The 24,564-nt window shown below is 36.3% G+C and overlaps 2 protein-coding genes across 3 annotated transcripts; both read right to left on the bottom strand.

Moving 5' to 3' along the window:
- Positions 1-555: 555 nt before the first annotated feature.
- Positions 556-3,862, bottom strand: LOC116167032 (WD repeat-containing protein 63-like). The gene has a single exon (XM_031482269.1). It carries the CDS (start codon positions 3,754-3,756, stop codon positions 640-642), a length of 3,117 nt encoding a protein of 1,038 aa, XP_031338129.1. The 5' UTR covers positions 3,757-3,862; the 3' UTR covers positions 556-639.
- Positions 3,863-8,385: 4,523 nt separating this feature from the next.
- LOC116166778 (centaurin-gamma-1A) lies at positions 8,386-19,953 on the bottom strand. 2 transcript variants are annotated; one of them, XM_031481902.1, is made up of 10 exons: positions 19,733-19,953; positions 12,832-13,058; positions 12,622-12,776; positions 12,273-12,567; positions 12,057-12,219; positions 11,790-12,005; positions 11,497-11,739; positions 11,329-11,446; positions 10,917-11,274; positions 8,386-9,174 (listed from the first exon to the last, which is right to left on the bottom strand). In XM_031481902.1, the coding sequence occupies exons 1-10, from the start codon at positions 19,806-19,808 to the stop codon at positions 8,905-8,907; spliced, it is 2,121 nt and encodes a 706-aa protein (XP_031337762.1). In that variant the 5' UTR covers positions 19,809-19,953; the 3' UTR covers positions 8,386-8,904. The 2 variants fall into 2 exon arrangements, with proteins under 2 accessions (XP_031337762.1, XP_031337761.1); XM_031481901.1 differs by having other exon boundaries at positions 12,273-12,776; positions 19,733-19,952.
- Between the last annotated feature and the right edge of the window lie 4,611 nt (positions 19,954-24,564).

The raw sequence follows: 24,564 nt of genomic DNA, 5'->3' as shown, positions 1-24,564 counted from the left end.
TGGCGGTGGTGGGAATGCGGCCGACCGTCCCACGTCGCGTCATTGTGCGAAAATCATCGTTTATATGGGGCAGCGCGGAGAGGATGCGTCTGTTCAATGGTCAATAGTGCACGAGATAGTGCAATAGGTAAATAGAACAACATTTTTGTATGTTCTAGTTCTTTATTATTTTTTAAATAAAATAATGATCTACGGCTATGGTTTTCTCAATCGAGTCAAGTCTTTCTGAGTTACTCAGTTGCATATCACTATAGGCATCCTCCCACACTTTTTTAAATTTTTTCAAAACTTTTCTTTCAAAAATACATTATTTGATTGATTAAATAAACAGGTTTCAGGGTCACTTAAAAAACCCACTGCTTTGCGGTGACAAAAATTGTAGCTTTTGTAGTTTTCGAGTTTTGAACTTTGAACGCGTCTGTGGGGGTGCCGCGGGGGGAATCTGGTCGAGAGATTTTCTTTGTTTTCACGTATTGACAATTTATTCAATTCATACAATATCTCAAACGAATAAAGAATGCGTATAAATATTTGTGGAATAGAAAGTTATACGTTTGTATAATTTATTTGGGCTGCTGAAATACATATTTATAAACACAGTATAAATGACGTATAAATTAAACGATGCCTATAACCTGCTTATGTACCACTTCGTTCTCTCAAACGCCTTAGTTTATGATTGGAACTACCATAATGTGCATCTAATGCTCTACGCCGTTCTTTACCAGCATTGCACATTGCGAACCAATCAAATGGTTTAGTGTATTTGTTCTTATTTACAATATCCGTATTCACCTTTTCTATCTCTAAATAGTTCTGATATATGTCTTTACTTACATCGTCCGTGACTATATCTTCTTGTATGTTAGAAATTGCCGTTTTCTCTACTGCATCTGAAAAGACTTTTGCGACTGTCTGATTAAATATGTCATTGGCATTGTGTTGACGGTCTTTCATTTTAATAATTTTATCATTTTTGTCCTGAAGTATTTTTAGGAGAGGCTCTCTCTGTTTTTCTAAAAGCGAAATATCTAAAGCTTTTTTTTCCATTAAAACCGCTTGCATACGCTTTTCTTCCTTTATTCTCCATTTATCAACATTAACTTTTACCTCCTCTAGTTGATGTTTCTGTTCCGTCTCCTTGAGACCTGGTTTGTGGTGGACGTCTTCCTTCTTTTGTTGAGATGAAGAAATTTGCTCCTTTTTAAATTTAATCAACTCCGCATTCCGAACCGCCCAATCTTCCTGCCATTTTTTAATTTTTAACTTCCGATCAACTTCGCGCTCGCATAGCTGTACTAAAGCCTTTCTCTCGTCTTCCATTTCACTGCTGATTACACGAGTTGTGATGAATAACCTTAAGGAACCATTATAATCAGAAATTGCATCGACACTTTGCTGCAAATCAAATGGATGCGTAAACGTACCGCCCAGGTTGCCTCCGGACACACGGAATTCCTGATGGTACCGATCACTACGAACTTTTAAGTACCATATTTCTACGCAACCATCACACCTGGTTAAACGAAATGCCGAAGGTAAACCTGTGTTCCACAACCCGTAGGTGTATCTATGTGTAGATGTCCTCCAGAAGACGGGCTCCTTGAGGAATTTTAAAATCCATAATGCAAATATCTTACCACCTACGGTCAAAATCAGCTCAGGATATAAAGGTGATCTGTATAATGACACTATTGGGCCATCGTGAAATTTGGAAATGTGTTCTATACGTCCCAATTCCTTGTTAACTGCTTCGCCGGTATTAAACGAAAATCCTTCCCAGGACACTGTAAGAAAATCACCTTCCATACTTCCGAATTGCAGTTGGTTTGCTAAGGGTTCTTGTGACACCGATAGTACTGGTTCATAGTATAAACGTTGCGTTACATCGAATTGACGATGTGGATCTGGATACTTTTCAACGTAATGACAAGGTAGGTCTCTAAGGTGCAATGCAGCCAAAGGTAGATTCCTTGTCGAATCTGGTGCAAACACATTTATTTTGAAGGTAGGTTTGAATATTCTGTTGAGTACACTATAAGGCGAAACATTTTTTACTAAACCGGCAGGGCGATTTTTTAACCGTGTGTGTTTCCTCTTACTAACTTGTGGCGCACATTTTTCGGCGGAATGCAAATTGAGATCCCACGCAAGTACGGTACCATCTTGAGAAGATGAAATGAACTGTAAACTTGTCCTCTTCTCTTCCACAGGTATGTGCTTTAATTGACCAGATTTAGTTATTTCGCGATACGGGGATATCCATTTAATAGACGTTACGGGTGCGGAATGGGAGTAAGCTAAATTTGACGTGACTACTGGTCGAACTATTTTCATATTACTGATATTTTTCATCCATGGAATTAACGAGTGCATTAATTTTCTATACCCTTCTTGCTTCGTGGTGAGGATTTCTTCACTTTCTATCAGTTCTAGTTTTCCTGTCAAATCCCAAATTATAAGTTGTCCGTTGATGCAACCCCCAACCAACAGGTGTTCATGAAATGGGCAAAATGACAGAGCACTGACTTCTCTTGTAACTTCCAAGTACAACTTTGGGCTGAGGTTATCGTTGAAAGACCATAATAAAACAGGCGCAACGCGAAATGTCGCTTCATCTACTTCATCGAGGGACGGTTTACCTTTAGAATAAGAAGTAAGAGCACGACTTGAATATGCAGCAACAAAGATGCCTGTCCACATAGGATGCCAATCAAGATCGACAATTGTTCTTCCTTTGCATACCTCGTAATGAAAGAACGACGTGTATTCCGCAAATGTCTTTTTTGCTCGTTTTTGAACGCATTTAACATTTTTCACTAGGTCACTATAATCACTTGTGTATAAATTTACAGAACTGTTTAAATAAACCATGTCTTCAAACAAGTCTAGTTTATCATCGACGAAATGTGAAATATTCCGAACGAATGCTTTAGTAAGATTTTTCACTTCGCCCGCATTAAAATCGTACTGAGTCCAAATGTTTTTCGGATACGTGCAAACAGTTTGAGCTTCACTGGACCTAACCGCAGGGATAGCTTGAATACACTCATCTATTCTTCTCTTTACCACATTTTCAGAAACTGTACGTCCGACCACCACGCTTACGTAACCATCCCGAGCTTCTTCAACTAATCTCAATTTAAATCGACATTTAGCAGATATTATTGGATAAGCAGTCTCCACTTCAACTTCCAACAAAGGTCTATTATCTTTCGGAACCTGAAAATCTACTTCTATTTCACTGCCGCGACTTTTCCACTTTTGAATTGATTTATTAATAGCATTATTTAACTTTTCCTCTTGATCTTTACAAATCGCATCGATGTGTGCTAAAACTTCTTTCTCGGCTTCGAGCGTAAGAGTAATGCAAAACTCATCACAATCTTCATCACTAGGTATATAAGCTACCAATACGTTTGGATTAGGAAACGCTTTAATTTTCAATTTCAGATTTTCAAATTGCTTGGTGTTAAGACCGTCTTGCTGTTCGATGTAATCGTGAAGTAAATCCCTGGAAACGTACTTCCATGCATTTTGTGCGGTAACATCACTCCCAACTACGCATTGAATTGCAAGCTGTGTATGACTGGACATTACAATCTTCACAACTCCATCAATGTTCAAGGAATCTAAGCGGACGGGTTCCCTCGTTTCCTTTTTTTGCTTTTTAACTTTACGCCTCTTATGTATTTTTGCTTGCTCTTCGGTTTCCGGGTAATATTGATGCATATCAAATAAACTCTGTTCCGCCATTCCGAACCTTTGTTTCCGTTTCCGTTGTATAAATATCGAAAAAGATTGCGTTAGTAAAAAATAAAATGGAAAAAAATTCGCACACACACAAAAACAAATAATACAATTATTGACGTTTCATATTTGATTGATATAACAGAAAGTAAAATTGAGAACTATGGAAACGGACACCGTATTAAAACGCTACTAAACTGTTGTCTTTTTAGTTGAGGGTAGGTACTTCTCGTAATGGTAATGGCAAAGCTAAAATGTTTCATTGGCTAGTTAGGTGGGGCTCACATTATTGATAAAACAAGTTCACGCAGAAATGTCATTTAAACTTCGAGAAAAGGCGTAGGTATGATTGCTTTGAGGAGAAATTTAAAAGAAATATTCCTTATAACCTATTAGCTTAGTGTACTTACACTATGCTATTAGCTATAGGTACTGTAATGCGCGCTTGGTTATTTTTGCATCTCGCATCCAACAAGCTTCTTCATTTTGTTACATTGTGCCATTTGCAAACGATTGTCGTTACCTACCTTAAATTTAATTTTAATAATAAATTTCATAATCTTAGTCCCTAGCTTAATCCTCTGCTACTTCGCAGTTCGCATAGTTTAAGCAAGCAGAACTGATGATAGAAAAAATGATGGCGAGCAAAATACGCGATTCGAACTGTGCCAAACGACCAGAGAGTATACGCGGGTATACGTCGTATCTTATTCATTGGTTGTACCAATGGTATGGCCTTGGTACAGTAGATTAAAGATAGATCAAAGAGTGGGTACTCTTTGGATAGATATTGTAATGTACCCAGACCAGCCTCGAGAGACTGCGCAACTCAAGATTGAAAATTCAAAACTTTCCCTCCCAAACTAACTGAACCCCATGGCACGTGATCGTCTAGAGTCTAGACAAAGCTACCTAACCTGAATAACAAAATAATAGGACCACTTACTACGTTGTTGTGTTTTTAAGAGTCGCTACAAGATATGTGTTGCCTGTCGGAGTGAGGATCAAGTAAGGAATACAAATAAAACAAGTACATGCTTTAAAAACGGGGATTTAATCCAAATAATTCGCATTGCAAGATTAAATTTAGAAAATGGCTGTTCACCGAGTGCAAATACAAAAATAGGCTGGGAAAAAAAGAACTGACCAAGAAAAAACCTAGCCAACAAATTAATATTGAACTTTATAGCAAAATCAGTTGTCTGTAATGGCATGAATGCATATTATGATGGTTATCAAGTAAATTAGGATAATGTGGAATCACAGGCTCCGCTGGAATTCCTAATGAATCAATATTTCACACACATAACAAAAAAACAATCATTAAAACATTACAATAAATTCATATCATAGGTTTGGATATTGGATGGCCAGTCCAGATCCCACACCGAGTAGTCTTTAGTTGCTCTGGTCATGACATGTCAACATTGTATGAAATCGATAGGAGTTGCCCTCTCAGAAGAGCCTTTCATATAGGAAGGATAATTGATAACACAAGCAAAAGGTCACAACGAGAACACGCCGCACGCTTTTAGCGAATCCCTGTGCAAGAGCGAGGCCGGGCTTAGCCGGCAGCCCCATGTACGACTAAGCGGGATCCCAACTCTTTCATTCACACATCTCTAGGGCAACAAAATATACAGAATTTATGTAGGCGTTGACAGTTGACATATTTGCACTGGCATACCAAAGACTGACACAAAACTCATATTCGGTCACTACATGTCAGGGATCGACTAATCGGATTGATTAGCAATATGGGCAAGATGGCTCTTTTCAAAGACACTACATAAAACATAATCTCTGCGTATGTCAGTTCTGAACTTTAGCCAGCCTCTGCTACGTCAAATCGAGATTAAATATTCGGTATCAAATATCAATATCAAATATAGCACAGTATACACATTCGAAACAAGTCACCCTGCCAAATATTAATAATCATAATCACCCGGTTCAAATAAATAGTAGGAGCATAACGTTATGAACTATCACATTACAACAAAACAAAGGAACATGTCGTGGCAAACATTAATGTAAAGTAGTTAATTCTCAATGCCAAGTGCAATATGTAACAATCAACCGCCTAACGTACGTCACTCGCCCCCAGATGAAGCACCCTGTAAATAAACAGTAACATATTCATGCAAACAAAAGTGAAATGTGCTGCAATAAATTCAATTATAAATTAAAATGTAGTTATGCATACTGGTATTGAATATCGCCCCTAAGGGAACATACTGTATATAAATATAAATAAAAACACGTAAATCGGCCAGTAATTCATGTTGCCAGCGTTTGGAACAAAGGAGTACTGTAAATTGGACAACAACATATTTTTGTAGAATCTATGCATTTAATTCAAAGTATGACCAGTATAATTAAAAGTGCAAGTTGTATCTAGAATGTGTTATAAATGGAAATAATCATGCTGTACGAGAATAACATTAAATTGGCAAATAATCGAACACGATCATATCATTATTAGATGGAGGCATTAGACGTACAGATAACAAAACGAGAACATCAGCTTTGTAATAGTCGAAGCTGCACCCACTATTCACAACGGGAAAATTACTTCTGCCCTCAACAAAAGCACAAATACCTCTCCCTCAATCTTTCCTTTTTAAACAAATCCTAGACGAAAATTGTTAATATCGACCGTGCTCCGAGACGTCGCGTCGAGTCGATAGGGATCATTAAGTTCCCTCGCATAGCGTTGTATTTTACACTTTTATTGTAAATTATGGCCCATTTCAATGTAGAGCAGAGAAGAAAAAAACACGTGTTCCACGGAAACGAAACAAAGCGCAATCTTGACTTTTTTCGTCGCGCCAGGGTCGGTTTCGGGAATATTTAAATTGAATTTTAGCGGGCTAATTCGGTTCCATCACAATGCCGTCGGGGACTATAGTAAATTTAATTGCACTACAATTTTTCTTCTATGAAATTTTCTGTGTCCAAATTGGTATTTGCAGCGTTTTCAATTATGTACGCGCGCCTCTCAGCATAAGAGTACGGCAACAAATCAATGAGTGCAAGTGGGATAGTTCAGCCTGCCTTTGTCCTCCACACAAAATGCTCCGTAAGAAGGAATAGTAGTGCCTTCGGAAAGCGCGCATATAAATCCAAAGACACTTTTCACATTCGGTTCTTGGCTCCATCAGTCCATCTATAGCTCAAGGTACTTCTAGACTAGAACCATGCGAAAGTACAGGGTTAGACTTCTTCCTAATTTTAAGGGGAATAATTCACCAGGCAGACGCAATGCAGTACTGTAAACGAGTGTAGCGGGGACATTACCAGAATGATCTGCTGTTGAGTTGTACATAGGCCAAGAAGAATTATTGGCCGCAGTTCAACCTAGCGATCTGTCCGAGGCATTATATTGCTGCTTTTATCGTCTGATGAAGATGTTCCGCTATCCCGTTCGCTCAAGAGCGGTACGCCGTCGTTCGAAATGTTTAATACACAAAAGCTTACGGATTTTGACAAAAATGCAAGATTCGAATTGCTAAACACGTGGGCCGTTGGTATCCGTTCTGGGATTCCAAATCTGGCAATCCGGCCACTTAATGCCCTCGCTACCGACTTTGCTATGATGTCAGACATAGGGAAATGCTGGGAAAATTTGTTCAAATGAACTGGTTTTTCTTTTTAGTACACAAAATAACTAGCGAGAGAGCTAGCGAACAATTCAACTAACCTGTTTCCCACAAACCTAGAAAATGTTTCAATGATTCTTTATTATCAGTCAATTAAGAAAATACGGTTCTGGCAGGCATCTCGCGGTTGCGTCATCCTTTATATGTTTGAAGTAATGTATTTCTTATAGGAATAATTCCATGGCTGATTGTGATTGAAACCAATTTTCATTCATTTATTGTCTCGCATAGTCCCAATCGACACAGCCATGGAATTATTGCCATAAGAAATACATTGTAAATTCCAAACATTTAAAGGAGGAAAACATAACCACGAGATGCCTGCCAGACCAATATTTTCTTAACTGACTGATAATAAAGCATTTAAACATTTTCCAGGTTTGTGGGAAATGGGTTCGTCGAATGGTTCCCTACCTCTTACACTTTAACTGAAGTGACTAAGGATTAATCTATACCAAAGACCATACTACACTCTTTGTCTACAACCAAATTTTTCAATTCATCCAAAAGTAAAAAATAATACACCGCAATGTGTTTGGTAACATTGATAAATGTTCCACCATTACGAATGCTTAGGCTTTAGGTATACAAATTACATATGATAATCTTCTTTGAGTATACGTTCTATCCCCCCCCCCCCCTTGCTATTCGCTTAAATACGGCCACAATTCCTTTGGTGCGGCATTTTAGAGATACTAATGTCGACAGCAGACTAAGGAAAGTACTTCCTACTATTTTCATTCAAAGTGACAAAGGCTGATAGATCAAAATACACACACTACAAATAATCCCAAGCAGAGCAGGTAGATTTTACTTTATGCCAAGTGTGCTAATGAGATTCCCGTTGACTAGACTACTAACTTAGGAGCGGACAGGCAGGTGTATTTCAATAAAAGGCATGTGTACATAATAGTAATCCCCATTAAGCAAATCATGAAAATGTTAATGGAGTAACAGGGTATGTACTTCATAATACGGAAGAACAACGTATATAATTTCTGTACATAAATGATCTTGCTCTGTATATACAAAATAATACATACATTCTTTGGCGAAAGTATATACAACATAACAAAGGAATATTTACTAATATTATTTGTAACAAATCCACAATCACAAAACATCAAGCTATAACAAACCATATTGCTGATATTTTTAAATTACTATCACGCATAAGGTACAAACATTACAAAACGACATACAAAAGTGTGTAGTATGGATAATGGAATCTCTTCGAGTTGCAAATATCATAGGTAGTACACAAGTGTGAAAGTGTGAGTACATTATTACTGTTTAGAATTGACATTTGAACACTTTCGACGAAATCACATGAATATAATTGCAGAGCCAATAACTTCTAAAAGTACTAAGTACAGTAGCTTCCAATATTTCAAAAAACATCCAATTAAATTGAAAAAATTAAATAATTCAACAAATTCGTCCCTTACGGAATACATACTCTTTTAATTCTTTTACCTAATCAGACTTTTATTTAAATTACACTTGATGGGAGTTTTTCAAATTGTGGCATCTGTTGACTACCTCTTCTGCGAGGTAGGGTTCCACTGTTAGGCACAGAAGATAGTTCGGGGCAACCGTTAGACAAAAGTAGCTCTACCAGCGCTCTGCTCGTCGCTGCGGAAATCTCTGCGGTAACTGTGCTTCCTGAATGAGATTTGGCAGCTGCTACACTGGCCGCCGCTCGCGCGTATGCCAAACATGTTCGCCCATCTTGGTCCACCGCTGATACGTTAGCGTTATGCTGGAAGAAAAGAAGTCAAAGTAGTTTATAGGTTCATATTGTTGCGTGTCATATCATATGTCACACGCCAAAGGAATAATTCAAGAATGAGATGATCTTTCATTGACAACACAATCAATTTAAAATTAAATAATATCAACCTCTGCCTCTTCTAAACTTATAATGTCCTCGTAAGTGCTTTTTTCTCGATTCTACAATTAGAGAAAGTACTGAAAGAGCATTATTAAATCACTTACGGCCGGTTGCAGGAAAGCGAATTATAATCAAAATCCTAGATTATTTGTCAAATCTGAGTTTAAACAAGAATTTTGACATTTGATTGGCTGCCTACTGCCACAGTCCGTTGATTTGCAAGAATTATCGGGACAATTATTGGAAAAGATTGTTTTAGGGTTAAACTACGTATAAAAAAATTGGGAACGCTCTTGTAGTCCCCCAGTTTGAAAGACAAAGCCATCTCTTTTTATACTTGTTTATTTAATTAATCAATTACTATGAAACCTACGGTGATCGGGTTTGTCATATTGTTTTGTTATCAAAAGAATTCACTAAATACGGACTTTCAAAAAGATCGGATGTATTTTACTTGGTAATAACAAACTGTTAATTTTAGAGATTAATTTTTCACATTTTTCCATAAAAAACAATAACAATTGAAAATGAGCGTTCCGGACCAACTGTATCCTATAGAAAATTTTATTCTAAACAAGTTCATTTCTATTCATTCTTTCTCTCAGAGTAATAGTTAACGAGATATTCGAAGTCAAATGCGAAAAAACACGACATGTTCTCATTTTTTCTTCGTTTTTTGTTAATAACAAAATGTTCCCGCCGTTTCCGGACAGGGAGACTATGATTTTCGGATTCAGCGGATTTTTTTACATAGGATACGCTTGGTTTCGTTGAGTGAAATGACAACATCTAGCCCAAACCATAAATTGACTGGACTATTATAGGACCTTCTAAATGACAAACTGTCAACATTTTAATTGCGCTTGAGCGGGCACAAATTACTTTTGAATTTTAAGTACCTGTAGCGCACATTTACCGAATTACCAGTAATAAGTAGATGTACATTTTCAATTACTAAATACAAATGCAACGCGAAAACCTTCATTAAATTCATCAAGCAACTTTGACATTTCTTTCGCATGCGCAGTGTATGATCGGGCGTGGTCATTTAGACAAACGTCACTCAAATATGACACACCAACCCACCGCACACAGACCTACTAACATGTCGATTGTCTACCGCGAAGTCCGGTTAGAATTTTACAATATATTTTGCAACAATTTGGGGTAGTAGTAGAAAAAATTATGTCTGACTTGTAAGTAATAAGTATTCAACGCTCGCGGAAACGTCACACTCGCCTTTGACTCGAGTGACCAACTTTCCACTCGCGCGGAATATACCCTATTCCTTACTTGTTATAGAATATACTACTCTTGCATTGTGAAATAACAAATTTTATATCCAAGGCCTATGTGACCTAAAGGGTAGTTATATAAATACATGGTGAAATTTGAAGAGCAGTCTAGAGGGGGGATTTTACAGTAACATAGTTATGTTTGTGAGACGACTATGCTCACTGGAAATGCTCATTGCGCGAATCTTTCTTGAATTATACCTGCTAGCACAGAGAGAAACCAGTTTGGTGGTTAGTGTGGTTCTAGAGGAGCAAGATTTGGTGTAATTTGAGCTGATATCGCGCTACTTTATAACTAATAAACGTTGTACGTACCCAAATGAGTAACTGTGCAACAGCTAGATTTCCCATGGCACAAGCTAAATGTAAAGGGGTTCGGAGATCACGTGGTGCAACAGTGGAATTGACGTCTTCTGCATTTCCTTGCGCCAGAACTAGTACTATACCCTTTATATTTGTACTACAAACAGCATCCACTAGTTGCTGTCCTAAAGGCATAGTATTGCTAGGTGCCGGAAGAAATTCTTTCGACTCATATTTCGATCGTATCCACTGTTCTTTTTCTTCATGAGACGAGTTTGAGGAAGGTTTTAATCTGCCTTGCGTTTTGTGCTCCCAGACAGAATTTGCCAGGGTATTTCCAATGGCTAACATAACACTTAGATGTCCAGGTCTATAAATACATTTCAATGAAGTTATACGAAAGCCATAAAAAGGGAATACTTACGGCCATTCATCTAAGTCTAAAGATCGTACTTTCGAAATATGGGAGCCCAAATTCCTATGTATTCCAGAACACTCGATACACATTAAAACTCCTAGATTTAAACTGGCCCAGCCGGGATCTAAAGACAATAAATTTACACAAAATTTGGTTGAGTAACAAATTACATACTCGGGCAATCACAATCCACACAGTTTTCATTTCCAGGTACATGAGATCTTATGGTTTGAATCGTAGCGGCTTCCATGGGATTGCTTGCCTTTTTCCCTTTACTAGATTCGTTTAATTGTAACGAGCTAAGTATTTGCTGTTCTATTGCAGAAACCCAATCATCGCGATCGTCAGAATTTACAGCTTCAAAATGCCACTGTTTGTTGTCCAATGAAACAATGTAAAACTCATACACATCTGAATCTGAAACAAACCATGTTTACACAAGTTACACAAATAAGTAAAGATCTCACCATCATAATCAGCATTTTTCACGCTACTGCTTTTCATTCGCCTGTGTCGTTTTTTAACGTTAGGAGTTTCCATTTTTAAATTATCGCCATTTACAAATGAATTACTGTTCGGTAGTGCACCTTCGTCAACGCCCAGTTGAGCGTATCTACCAGGATCTTTCACTGCTTCAAATGCGGTAAGGAGTACTTTTTCAGTTAATCTCTTGTCTTTTGTACCTTTCGAAGAAATAGATAAAGTTTAAACAACCAAAGTAACTCTGTACTCACTATTACTTAGCGAGAGTCCTCCTATACCCTCATTAATTACATTACTTCCATTGGTACCCGCTACCGTAATAATCGATTTTGATCCTCGCGGTCTTTGCCCAGGAACTTTAACTGTTACATACTGAAGTGATATTTCCTTTCCATGCACATCATCCATGTAATCCTGCGACGCAAAATTTTAAATAGAACTAAAGAGGTAGTTAACATATAACATACATGCAAGCTGGGGTGATAAGTGAGTCGTCCATCATCACATAACGTTACATATTTCTTCTTCCATTCTTTATTTAGAGGTTTATTACTCCTCTTGTACAAATAACCTTGTTTAATAGGAATTGCTCTCCCACTACCAATATCGCCACCATTCTTCAACTTATCTTCACCTTTTTTAGATGGTGTAAATAGATTGGAACGCCTTCTTGTCTTTCTAGATGTTGTGGGAGTAGAAGTAGGTGTAGGTAAATCTTTTTGTTCTTTTGATACGGTCTGTGGTGCAGGTAAGTTATCAATACTATGTGGTACATTGAATTTAGCGACGTTATTATTTTCCGTTTGTACTACCAACGCTTGAGATGATCCGTGACTCCCTAATGTAGACGAAGAAGTCCATTTTTCATCTGTATGCCTTATTACAGGATCGTGTTTATCTGATTGTCGATAAAGGTGTTGACTAGAAGCTGACAATGCATGCACATGCCGACTGCCCAAAGTGAAAGATTCCTAAATAAAAAACAACGTAAATTTTCATTACCAATAACCTTACAAAAATCTGTACCTTATGAGAAAGAGAGTGATGATGACTAGGTGATGATAAATGAGTTACAGCTGACGTTTGTTGTGGTTGCGAAAATCCATTACTTGCAGTACCAGATGGTAGATGTCTACTAACAGCAGCCGAACTTGTAGAATGGAAGTAGTTGTTTGGAGTCGAAGGTCTTGAATTTGTTGGGGTTAGGCAACTTGTAGATGCAGATAACCTTTGTTGTACTATTTTTTGACATGCTAAAAAAAAGTGCGGTGTTAATGATTGATATTAAAACTATAAGTTGTAGTACAGTAGTGGTCTAAATGTGAACAATTCACTGCATCGCAAATATGAGACATCTAGCATATTTTAGTAATTTTGAAAAATTTTGTTTCATGACATTAAGATGACTCTCAAACTGTATGCGTGTCACCGTACATCGCTAATGATTCAACAATCCGTTTAACAACTAGGACACGACCTTAAATAGGCAACTATAGCCTATAGGTCAAAAAAATATGACCATGAAGTGAATGCACGAACTTATATTAATTAAGATAAGTTCTTGAGTGAATGTTTGCACAGTAGGTATATCAGCGACAAGTTTCTTGAAATGAAGTGCGGAATTGCTCGCCTTTTAATAAAAATCACTTCAATTCATGTCATGATACTATGAGTATAGATTATGGTATCATGCGTAGTTAGGAAGAGCGTACTCTTAAAGGGAAACTAGAAGGTCTCAACGAAACATATTTCTCGATTAGGTGCAAACTTCAAATACGAATACCTCAAAAAAAATTGAAGGTCTTAAAAAGAGGTATCGGCCGGAGGGTCAAAGCTTCTAATCCGATTACCTCGAAAACAAAGTGTTGGAAGAGGGTAATCACAAATTCTCATTGATACCTTGGAAGATATCTGCAAGAAGTATATGTTGGTGCACCTACTATTAAAGTTTGTGTACAAAATGTTAATCCTAAGCAAGTAGCATAATAATTTTGCATAACCTATTATATCGTTGTGTTGGATATATTTATTTTACGTTCTATAATCGTATTACTCTCGATGGCAATTTCCGTTTTTAAGTTACGCCGCCACAGTGCTGTGGTTGCCATTTAGTTGATTTAGTGCATGCGCATCGTGTACCTACTGTCCAAAAGCCACAGAATCCAATAATCCATTACAGAACTATTCGATTGAAATCAGCCGAAATGCACCACCTAATCGGTGAAATTTATGGGGAAAATATTAGAAGTGTTGCCACATGGTTGCCACTGACATATAACCGAACATTTAAATTTCTGGATACCGAAAATGTGAGTGAGGACATAGAGTAAATAATATCTATGGTGAGGAGTACAACACCCGTTTGGTCAGTGCAATGAGTTTTCTTGAGCGATACGGAGAGAATGTTTTAGACCACCGTCACTGGTTTGGGGCACAAAGGGAGTGTCGATTTTTCGCTTGTGGTGACACAATCAATTCAGCAGCATACTGTAAGACTGTACCGAATAAATACGAAGCGCCAGTTCCGCTTCAAATTATATACTAAATGAGTGATAACAATGGTAATTAGTAAACATTGAAAATTAATTTGATTTAATATACACAGTATGATAAATTAATTTTACCTGAAACCGTCAAGAAAATCTAAGTTTCAGAGCTATTTTGACATAAGAAAGTTGATCTTTACCTGACTAGTACTGTAATATTTTTGCCTGACTCCCATTACAGTCCTAGTACATGCAAAATAACAATTAGATCATTCATTGAATATTACTCTCGCCAGGAAAGATTGCCGGCTACAGCACACCTTGTGTCGATCTACAATCTATGTTTTTCTTAAGACGCGAGCGACTTCCGGAATAGGATCGTGCCAATGTTGAACAAAAAGTCTTTTCGTTTAACATTGACACGATACTATCCCGGAAGTCGCTCACATCTTTAGAAAAACATAGATTGTAGATTGGGATCAAGTGTTCTGTGACCGGCAATCTTTCCTGGCGAGAGGTTTAAGTTATTTAATCAACGATTGGATAATTATAATGCAGACTACGTGGATATTTTTAAGTTACGTGGTTACGTGACGCTAATAAGCCCCCCAGGTACGATCATGAAATTGATATAAATGGATAGAGGGTACCTTAACGAAGCGTCTTCAATAAAAAAATCTGCGGAAGAGGCCCTAAATTTTCCACAATCTTAATTTTTAGTTCAATTCATTTCGTCGAAAGTGAGGTTATATTACTCCAAATTTCATGATTGTTTTTCCGTTGGTAGTGGTGATCTTAACATTCCTGAGTGCCAACCACAGAATAAGACCTTCACAGAACAGAAACATAAATGGCACTAAATTGTCACTGATTACAGCGTTTCCCGTGGTTGTACGGAGAACTATTTATCGCAGACTCAGATATTTTTTTGCAAAACCTGTAATTTTGCTCGTTACAGGAAATATTTTGACCGTCGATTTTATACGTACACATAGTTTTACACATGTCAATTTTGACTTTTGAAAGATTTAAAATATGAACAAGTTATGTGACCGTAAAAAGTGTTGTGTGGCGGATTGTAACAATAAAATATCAAAAAGGCATCGTTTCCCACATTTTGAAACAGATTGTTTTGTGCTTGAAACGCGAAGAGGATTGAAATGTGCTGTTATTTCTTTCCTATTTATGCAAGGTAAGTAACAGGTACAAATTGATGCAGAATTATTACCAACTGTACCTATAGGCAAAAGGGTGTAGACTTGAGTTTTATATTTATATAGACGTAGATTCTTATATTGTAATTTGTTTTAGATAATTCAACAACTTCCACCCTCGCTTCTCAAGTAACCAGTAAGCACCAGGATCAAGTTAAAATTTGTTGTCAAAAACTTGTGTGACAATTTGCTGAAACGGTTTTATTACCTCTTGGAACAAAAAATTTAGTTCTAAAGATATTTTTAACAAAAAACAACAGCAATTAAAACCAAATATTGGGGAGGACAAATCGGTACGTAAGGATCTTTTTGCAAAGTGTTAACTTCTACAAAGCGTAAGTTGCACTTACTTCTGAGTTTTATATGTAATTTGTAAACATGTAATTTAAGATGTCTGTGTTAAATAATGTAATGTGATTGTATCTAAATACACTTGCAATTTAACAACTGCGTATTCTTTATCGATATTTGTGATTTAGATCGAATTGGGGAAATTACTTCATGGCTTTAGAAGCGGGTCACCAGATGGCGCTACTCTGATTTTGATGCTTTAGTTCACAGCACACCTACCAGGGTCCGCCAAAATACCTGTATTTATAGTCACTAGATATAGATGTATTTATATATCTATGATACAAATTTGTAACATTGCTGTTTCTATTCTGAGAAGGCCGTATTCTGTGGTGCCAACTGTAGTTAGTTTCTTAAGAGGTTATGTTATTTTTCCACGATTCAAGATCCAAGATCCATGGAAAATGCGAGAGATGTTCCTTCCCGTCTCGACAGTATTAGGAGGTGGATGCTAGGTGGCGATTCATACATTAAGAATGACAAAATATACGTAAAATAACACCAGATTTCCAGAAAATGAGGTAAACTTTTAATTAAGATTGCGGAAAATTTGGGCCCTCTTCCGCAAATTTTTTTTATTCTAAACGTGTTACTAAGGTGTCCTCTATCCATTTCTATCAGTTTCATGATCATACCTGGGGGGCTTATTAGCGTCAAGTACCCAAAGTGATTTTAGCATGCGTGATTAGGTATCAAAATTTCCACATAGGAATAATTTAATTTGGAAAAGTTATCTACATGTTGCGGTTTCAGGTAATATTTTATACATAATACGTCATGAAAGTGAGCCCACCTGACTTGCAGGCATTAAAGAGATACTCGGACGCTGCGCGTTCTCGTACTTTTCAATAAGCCTCCGCGTCATGTAAACGACCACTTTCATGACTTATTATGTAAATAACTATTACCCAAAATCAATCGCCCTGAAACCTTCATTTTCATGCCTACTTTATGTCAGGAAAATTTAGTTTCATGACAAAGACGGACCAGACTGCTTTTCCTGTCGCCTGTCACTTTACCGGCCGCACCTGTCAAAATTGCTAAATGCTTCCAGCCTCCTGTCTCCTGTCATCACTGACAGATTGACATTAATCAAATGATCGATATGAAAATTGAAATTTTATATTAAAATACTACCTATTTCGGGTAAAATTTTATACAAATCTCGTCAATAAAATTACATTACTTGACTCGGAAATAAAAGTACTCGGGGCCCCGTACTTCAATATTTCCTCGCCAGCAATGTGACATTTTCCTGACTATAGTGTCCACCCATGTGTGAATCCGAACTCACAAATTGATAATTCGTTGCATTACAAAACTCAAAAAAGCTCATGTGCCTCAAGTGATTTTGAAATTTTGAATTTGCCGCCTGCCCTATTGATGTGAATCTAACAACACGCAAAAATTTAATGCACAATAACTACGAAAATTCAGAAATTTACCAACCTGAAAACCTCAACAAAACTCAAAATCACGATTAGTTAATTTTGAAATGCATGAGGTTTTAGCTCTAAAATGGTCTTTAATCTAGCTTTTTAAATTTTGTTTTACTTATTTAATGTAATGGCTGAAAGAATTAAACACAAAAAATCGAGCTTTGCTATAATGTTAATACATATTTTCAAAACAATTGTAAAATGCGCAAAATCAAAAATGATTTTGATTGGTAAACTGCTTATAGTTATTAAATTGACTCGAAATTGGCATTACAATTTGTAAATTGAACTGTAGTTCTAGCATTTCGATCTCAGCACTTATTTCACAAAGTACGTGAAAAGAGAGGATTTTTGAAAGACAAAAACTATTTATCGACGAAATTTTAATTGATGATTCTTATACCTACTATTAGTGAATCAAATGGGGCCATGGTGTGCTTAAAAAATTCTTTTGTCGATTTTTAAATGGCCGAGTTATGTATGCAGTATGCATAATTTATAAAAGAAAAAAGATAATCGCCAGAATTCGTATTTCAGGACTAATGACCTTGCGTGTTGCGCGGAATCATGTTTGTATAGTCATAGCATAGCCTACATACAACACCTTGTTTTCAAATTAAATTAACTTAATTGTTTTGTTACTGAATTTAGTGTGGTAAGAATGTGGTTTAATAATTTTAGAAAGTTGATGATGGATGAGGAAAAAATCTCTTAAGGAAAGTTGGGGTTATTGCATAAACAATTTTGATTAACCTTCAAATAGTTAAGAATGCCTTAAATCTTACAATACGTAATTATAAGGAAGAATGTGGACAAACGTTTTACAGTATTAATCAAGCATCCTATTCCGCAACACCTCTCTCTACAGAATTACAGATAGCTGGATATTGTAAGAGCATTTGTGTGCAATTAAATTACTTACACTTTCACTTAAATAGCATTTTAACTTCCGGACACGCTTTGTTAGATTTTCTAGGAATTGTCTTACCTAAATGTTTACCCTGAAATATCAAAACACTGTGGAGATTTTTCGCCTCCAAGAAAAAATGCCCACAGTGACATTCGTCCGCGGAAAATGCTTCTCCGAAACATTACACCTTCAGAATATTCGCACTCATTAAATTCGCCCCCGAGAGGTTTGCCCTCGAGAGATTGAGCACAAACAATTTTTTAGGCCCATCTACAAATCTTTATACATATGTACTTCTTAAAAATGTGCTAATAAAATTTGATTTTCACCCCTATTCTTGGTTAGAGGTATGGATACTTGAGGAATGCTGCATAATAACGAGAAATGGCTTGGGACATCGATAGTAGTGATGTTAATTTTTGGAAGTGTAAGACAATATGGTTTAGTTCGAGGTTTAGTGCATGGGAGTGAAGATCCTTCCGGTAAAACGTTCGAGGGCGATTCCTTAGGGAGCAATTACTCCAGGAGTGAATTCAAAAATAAAGACCCAAACTAAATAATATCAAATTTTCTTCGTGCCGAAAATTTCGGAGGCAAATTTACCGGGGCGAGTTTTCGGGAGCGCATCAAATCGAATATCTCGAGAACCTTCGCCGCAAAATGCAGTAGGTAACCTGGTAACAACCCTCACATAACGAATAACTGTGGAGATATCTATGACGCTACATTTTTATTAGTGATTATGAGCTTAGCTAAGATTATGAGTGCTCTTATCCTATAACAACAACAAGATGAGGTTAGAAATAACTTGAACTGGTTTTATTATTTTTCATTGGAAAGTAGTAATGTTTTCCATTAACTAAGTAGGTTCCAAAGTATCTAATTCTGCATCCGTTGGTTTTAATTCAAAATTTTAAGTGGAAAAACTTCCGTGTTATTCATGATAAATGGTGGTGGTTTAAATATAAACTAATTTTAATGTTAAACAGCAAATCAGTTTAATAATTTAGTTTATAATTAAGTTTAATTCCAAAAGTGATTCCGGCATGTTTCTTTGTTTTTTTTAAAGGAGGTTATTTTTACATTTTTTCCACTGACAAAATTGCGTGCGCCATGCTCAGTAATTTATAGCTGCATGACCGATATGAATTAAAGGAAGTATTAGATATTGCATAGAATTACAACTATTCAATTACACATTCTTCGGTTCATTGAACTAAATCGATTAAAAATTCAACTTATTTTATTAGCAAACGAACTAGAATCACGGAATTACCAATTAAATATTCGTTCGATGATTACGGATAATGATGACAATTTATTATGACTAAAACATATATCAAATTAGGGAGTTTTAATATGGTGTGACTTAGCGAAAGTAAAACGTTTACATTATACGTAAAAGTATGATAACGATAAGGCAATACTACTTAACAAACGAAAACACCTGACATTGAGGCACCAGAATAATAATTGTCTAAATATTGCTACAATACGAACCATTTATTGTAATATTAAATTACGTACGTGAAAACCTGTAAGTCTTCCGTTTTCCGAATACTGGTTTCTTGATTTTTTTAAAACACAAATCAGGAAAAATCATAGCGCACGTTCACGTTTCATCACAGAAATCACAATGTGTTCATTTCAACACGCGGATGAAACTGACGACGACATTGCACAAGTGAGAATGAAGAATCTGACCATCAAATGCCGATGACCAGTCTATATGTGGATATGAATACCATGATTGATCAAGGTTGTTCGTGCTAGGTAATACGTAATACAAGCGATCATAAAACAAGTTTTACAAAGCAAGTCAAAAGCTGTAATGAGCTAAAAGATTGACTGTAATACATTTATTACGCAATGCTTGCCACATATTTACCTGATTGTAAGTAAATAACTTCAAATGAACGGTGGGTTACTTCCTGAACTAACTACTTACAGTCCAGGAGGCAGCGATATTTTTTATGCACTCATTTCTATAAAGCTGATATTCCGCCATTTTTATTGTTTTGATAGTACAAGTAAACAAAACGGTAGTCTACCATGTCGGCCTAAATTTGCAACAATGAATAATATGTACAATGTACATGCATCTGTTACGGATAAAGTGTTAACTTGGTTAGTTTATAGACTAGCTGGATAGTATGTAAACTATCCAAACGTGTGGTTATTTTGATGGGAAATCGTAGTTTCGCTTTCGCTAAAAGAGCTACGAATATTGGTTGGTTTGTATACTATCCAGGTAGTTTATCACCAAAGTACAAACCACCAGAAAATTATATAAATTAACCAGAATTTTTAGCTGGTTCACAAACTCACAGTGGTGTGAACTCAAATCCCTAGTAAAGTAATCCATAATAACAAATTCGTTGGTTAGTTGTAAAGTAGCCAATTCGTTGGTTAGTTTTAAACTAACCAATCGTTTTTGGTTAAGTGAGTACAGGATAGTAAAATAATTCTTGATTAAAAATAGGTTTATTTATAGGTACAAAGTAATTTCTATTACTAGGTACTTAAAAATAAGTAAAAAAAAGTAACAGAAATAGTAAAATCTACGAGAAAATCTATTTTCAATTAAGAATTATTTTACTATCCTGAACTAAATTAACCAAAGAGGATTGGTTAGTTTACATACTAACCAACGAATTGCAGGTTATTATGTATTATTACTATGAATATTGAGTTGGCACTTTATGCAACTATGGATATTTTGTGAACTAGCCAAATAGTCTGGTTAATTTACATAATTTTCTTGTGGTTTGTACTTTTGCGATAAATCTTGTACACTTTATAGACTAACTGGATAGTATACAAACTAACCAATATTCGTATCTAGCTATTTTAGTGAACCGATGATTTCCCATTAAAATAACCATACATTTGGATATAGTCTATAAACTAGCCAAGTAAACACTTTAGCCGTAACATATCCACAAGAATGAAAGTTTGTACAGTAATTAAGTATATCTAAAAATGAAGTACCTATGGTAATAGTCTACCGAGCTGGAAGCGTTGCTATCACAAGTCTACCACCCACGCAAGATGCATAAACAATTATTCAATTAAACGTATTTCTACAAAGATGAAATTCTTGTTGGAAAAAGTTGGTGTCATAAGATACCAAAAAAATTGATCTACCGATCGCGTGATGTTGCTAAGGTCTCGGTAGACAGGCTATAAGGTACGATTTCCTAAGCGCATGTCGCTGCACCGATCTGCTAAAAGTACCCCTAAATTATTATATACCTACACAAAGTATAACATAGGCAATTAACATGGGAAAAAGTCTCTTTGCAGATCGTTGCTCCCCATGTTAACTTAGAGGGTTTATAATGAAGATTTTTTTCTCATCAGTTCATTTTCAGTTGTATTTCTCATTACTTTATCAAAAGTTCGGCAATAACTCCAATTACCAAAATTTTCTAAAGAATTGACACAGACGGAATGGGACGCTCATTAAAATGCATGGAAAACAAATGTCACGTACAGTAACTATTTCCGCTGTAAACGTCGTTTATTATAAATACTTTTTCCTCAGTGAATAGGTAAATTTTACCAAAAAAATTATTGACAATTGTCATAATCATGATATTCATTTCGAATTGAATAACGAATAACGAATTTTTGATAAACAAATCCGATACAACTGAATACCGAACGAACCTCGAGATCACGCATCCATCATTTTTACAACACACCGTAAGGGGTTGATTCTGTCCCACCAGATCAGAATAGCTTATAAAACAAATTGTTTGAAACTGCAAGTTTTACTTTTATTATATACCATACGTTAAATTGACATTTTTCGTCGACCTCTCGATAACAATATAAATTACTCCTTAGTGACGAGTACAATGATGAAGCTTATTAATCGTTAGCAACCATTAATGGTTAGCAACCAACCATTATACGTTAGCAACCATTAATCGTTAGCAACCACTTATACATAACAACCATTTTATTAAAGGGAAATGACAATTATATAACAATTCACTTTCGGCAACAGCTGAGAACTTCCATCCACCTAACCATTTTAATCTCGGTTTTAATGTAGTGAGATCAGCAGCCAGTATGGTCGCCAAACGATTGTTTAGGTATTCAGTTACTTTACCTTCAACATTGAGTACGTCGACCACAGGGATGAACATTTCCATATCTTTCACTGTTAATACACGTACTTTAGTACAGTTGCAAAAGAATTAATTACATTCTAATTTCACGTACCTTTTCAAGGTAAAATGTCAACGTGACATTTTCGGAAATATCTCTTTTCAAATTCATTGTATTCCATCAATTGCCGAACTGATCGAAACCGTTCCAATAAGTTTCTTTTGATTTGAGTGGATATAATGTTAAAATCGTCTCCAGCAAGCAACATAATCTTCCACTGCGATTACGAGGACTGACGGTACAGCATAAAACAACACATTACTATAGCAACGACAATAGCTGTAATCATTGAACTAAATACTCTGTAATTCTGGAACGGCATCGCCCATAAATCAACCATTGCCAGGGGCCGTGGCGAATTTTTGTGAGAGAGAGATGGGTGGAGGTAGTTATCCCTTACCTTGTTTAACTCATGTGGGCTTATGGGATGGTTTACACTACGTCTTACATTTTCCTTATTTTTGTCTAAATTAAGTTATTAAGAGATTTGCAAGAATGGTCATGAATTGTGTTGCATATACGTGCAATTATTTTTATAATAAAAATTCAAATATTCAATTTCATGGGTACGTTTTGATAACATTTTTCAACCTCGTCGGGCGCATTTAATATTTTTGCGCATGACGGCATTTGCACCGCTCAGATTTCTTTACTAATGTACACTCACACTCATTTATACTGTCCTTATGAATGATGATTCTTCTTTCGCACTCTTTAATACTAATTCAATAGGGGATCCCACTAGCTAGAGAGCATCATATGAAGAATAGCGTTAACGCCGCCAAAACCTATAAAGCCGTTTTGACTTACTAATTTGAATATGAAGTTCCTTATTATTTAATTTTTCACTCAACGTTATTATTGAGGCTGCTCACTAATGGGGCGAAAAATACTTTAAGGATTGATTTTTTTATTTATTACCGATTCCTTCGGCCCACAATGAACGTACATTAGGAGGCGTCAAAGTGTAAAGATAAAATATAAAAGCATACACATATCACACAGGTATAGGTACCACAAAAGTTAGAGTAGAAAGTATCACGGTTTGCATTTTCTTCATCCATATCCATCCACATAGTTACAAACTTTTTTATTTCCCTACGAAATATTCCGAAGGATTTGCAGGTCTTGAGTTTTTCTGGGGAAAGTTCCGAAAAATATGGGAGACCTTTTGTAGAAGGTGTAATTCTGACCTCACATAACTCGGCGTACGTTTCATCTTGGGACAAAACTGGGTTATATAAGTAGCGCAATGCCTTATAAACCCTCTGGTCCCATTACCGTAGTTAGATGCACCAGAAACCTTTCGCTGCTCAACAACGAAATGTGCACTTATGCATTACTCAAGCCGCTCACTGTGGATATTCCAATGGGTATTTATCCTGAATTCTTCGATACTGCCGATGGCACCACCAACACTTACAACTGGTGTATTTGGTAGTTACGTTGGATGTGTCAAGGTAGTTCCGAAAACAAAGGATCCATCGGGCTGTTGGACAAATTCCAGTCGTGTACGAGAAACAAACGTTCCATAAGACCAGCATAAGACATTCGTATCAATTCGTTTCCTTCTAATGGCAATGCGGTGACCACCACGAGTAAATTGAATTTTTGCTCTTAGAGTAACCATGATTCTTAAACTCATTTTATTCTAAAAAAAAGTGCTTTTTTAAATTTACCTTTATCTAGACGCCAATTGTAATATATTGGGTACCTCCTTGCTAATAAGTATATTATGTAAAGGGTACGTTACAAACGAACACAACCAATGTTTATAACTTTATTTTACGTTAATAAGCAAATGGAATGCGTCGAGCCACCATGAATGACATTAGTTGACATTATACTTTTGTAACTTCAAGAATCAAGTATGTGAGTGTGTGAGTGAGAAATGGCGCAGTTTACCACATTATTAAGTATATATTTTAAGATATTCCATTAACAAAGAGATATTGGCACTTACAAAAGCATCGACAAGCATTTATCTTTATCTTTCTAAGGCCCCGACCTCCCAGTTTATTTACTTATCTGAATTTTTAACCAAATACGTGTGATCGGTCCTACATATGCAATACAAAACAACGTGCCAGACAAGGATGAGAATACCTACGTTATGCTGGTTGCCTAAAATCATTGCGGCACGCGATTTTGGCGCTCGATGCCGTTCCAGTTACAGAGTA

Source organism: Photinus pyralis, unplaced genomic scaffold (assembly GCF_008802855.1).
Source record: "Photinus pyralis isolate 1611_PpyrPB1 unplaced genomic scaffold, Ppyr1.3 Ppyr1.4_LG3b, whole genome shotgun sequence".
NCBI lineage: Eukaryota > Metazoa > Arthropoda > Insecta > Coleoptera > Lampyridae > Photinus > Photinus pyralis.
This window is presented reverse-complemented; position numbering and strand designations above follow the sequence as displayed.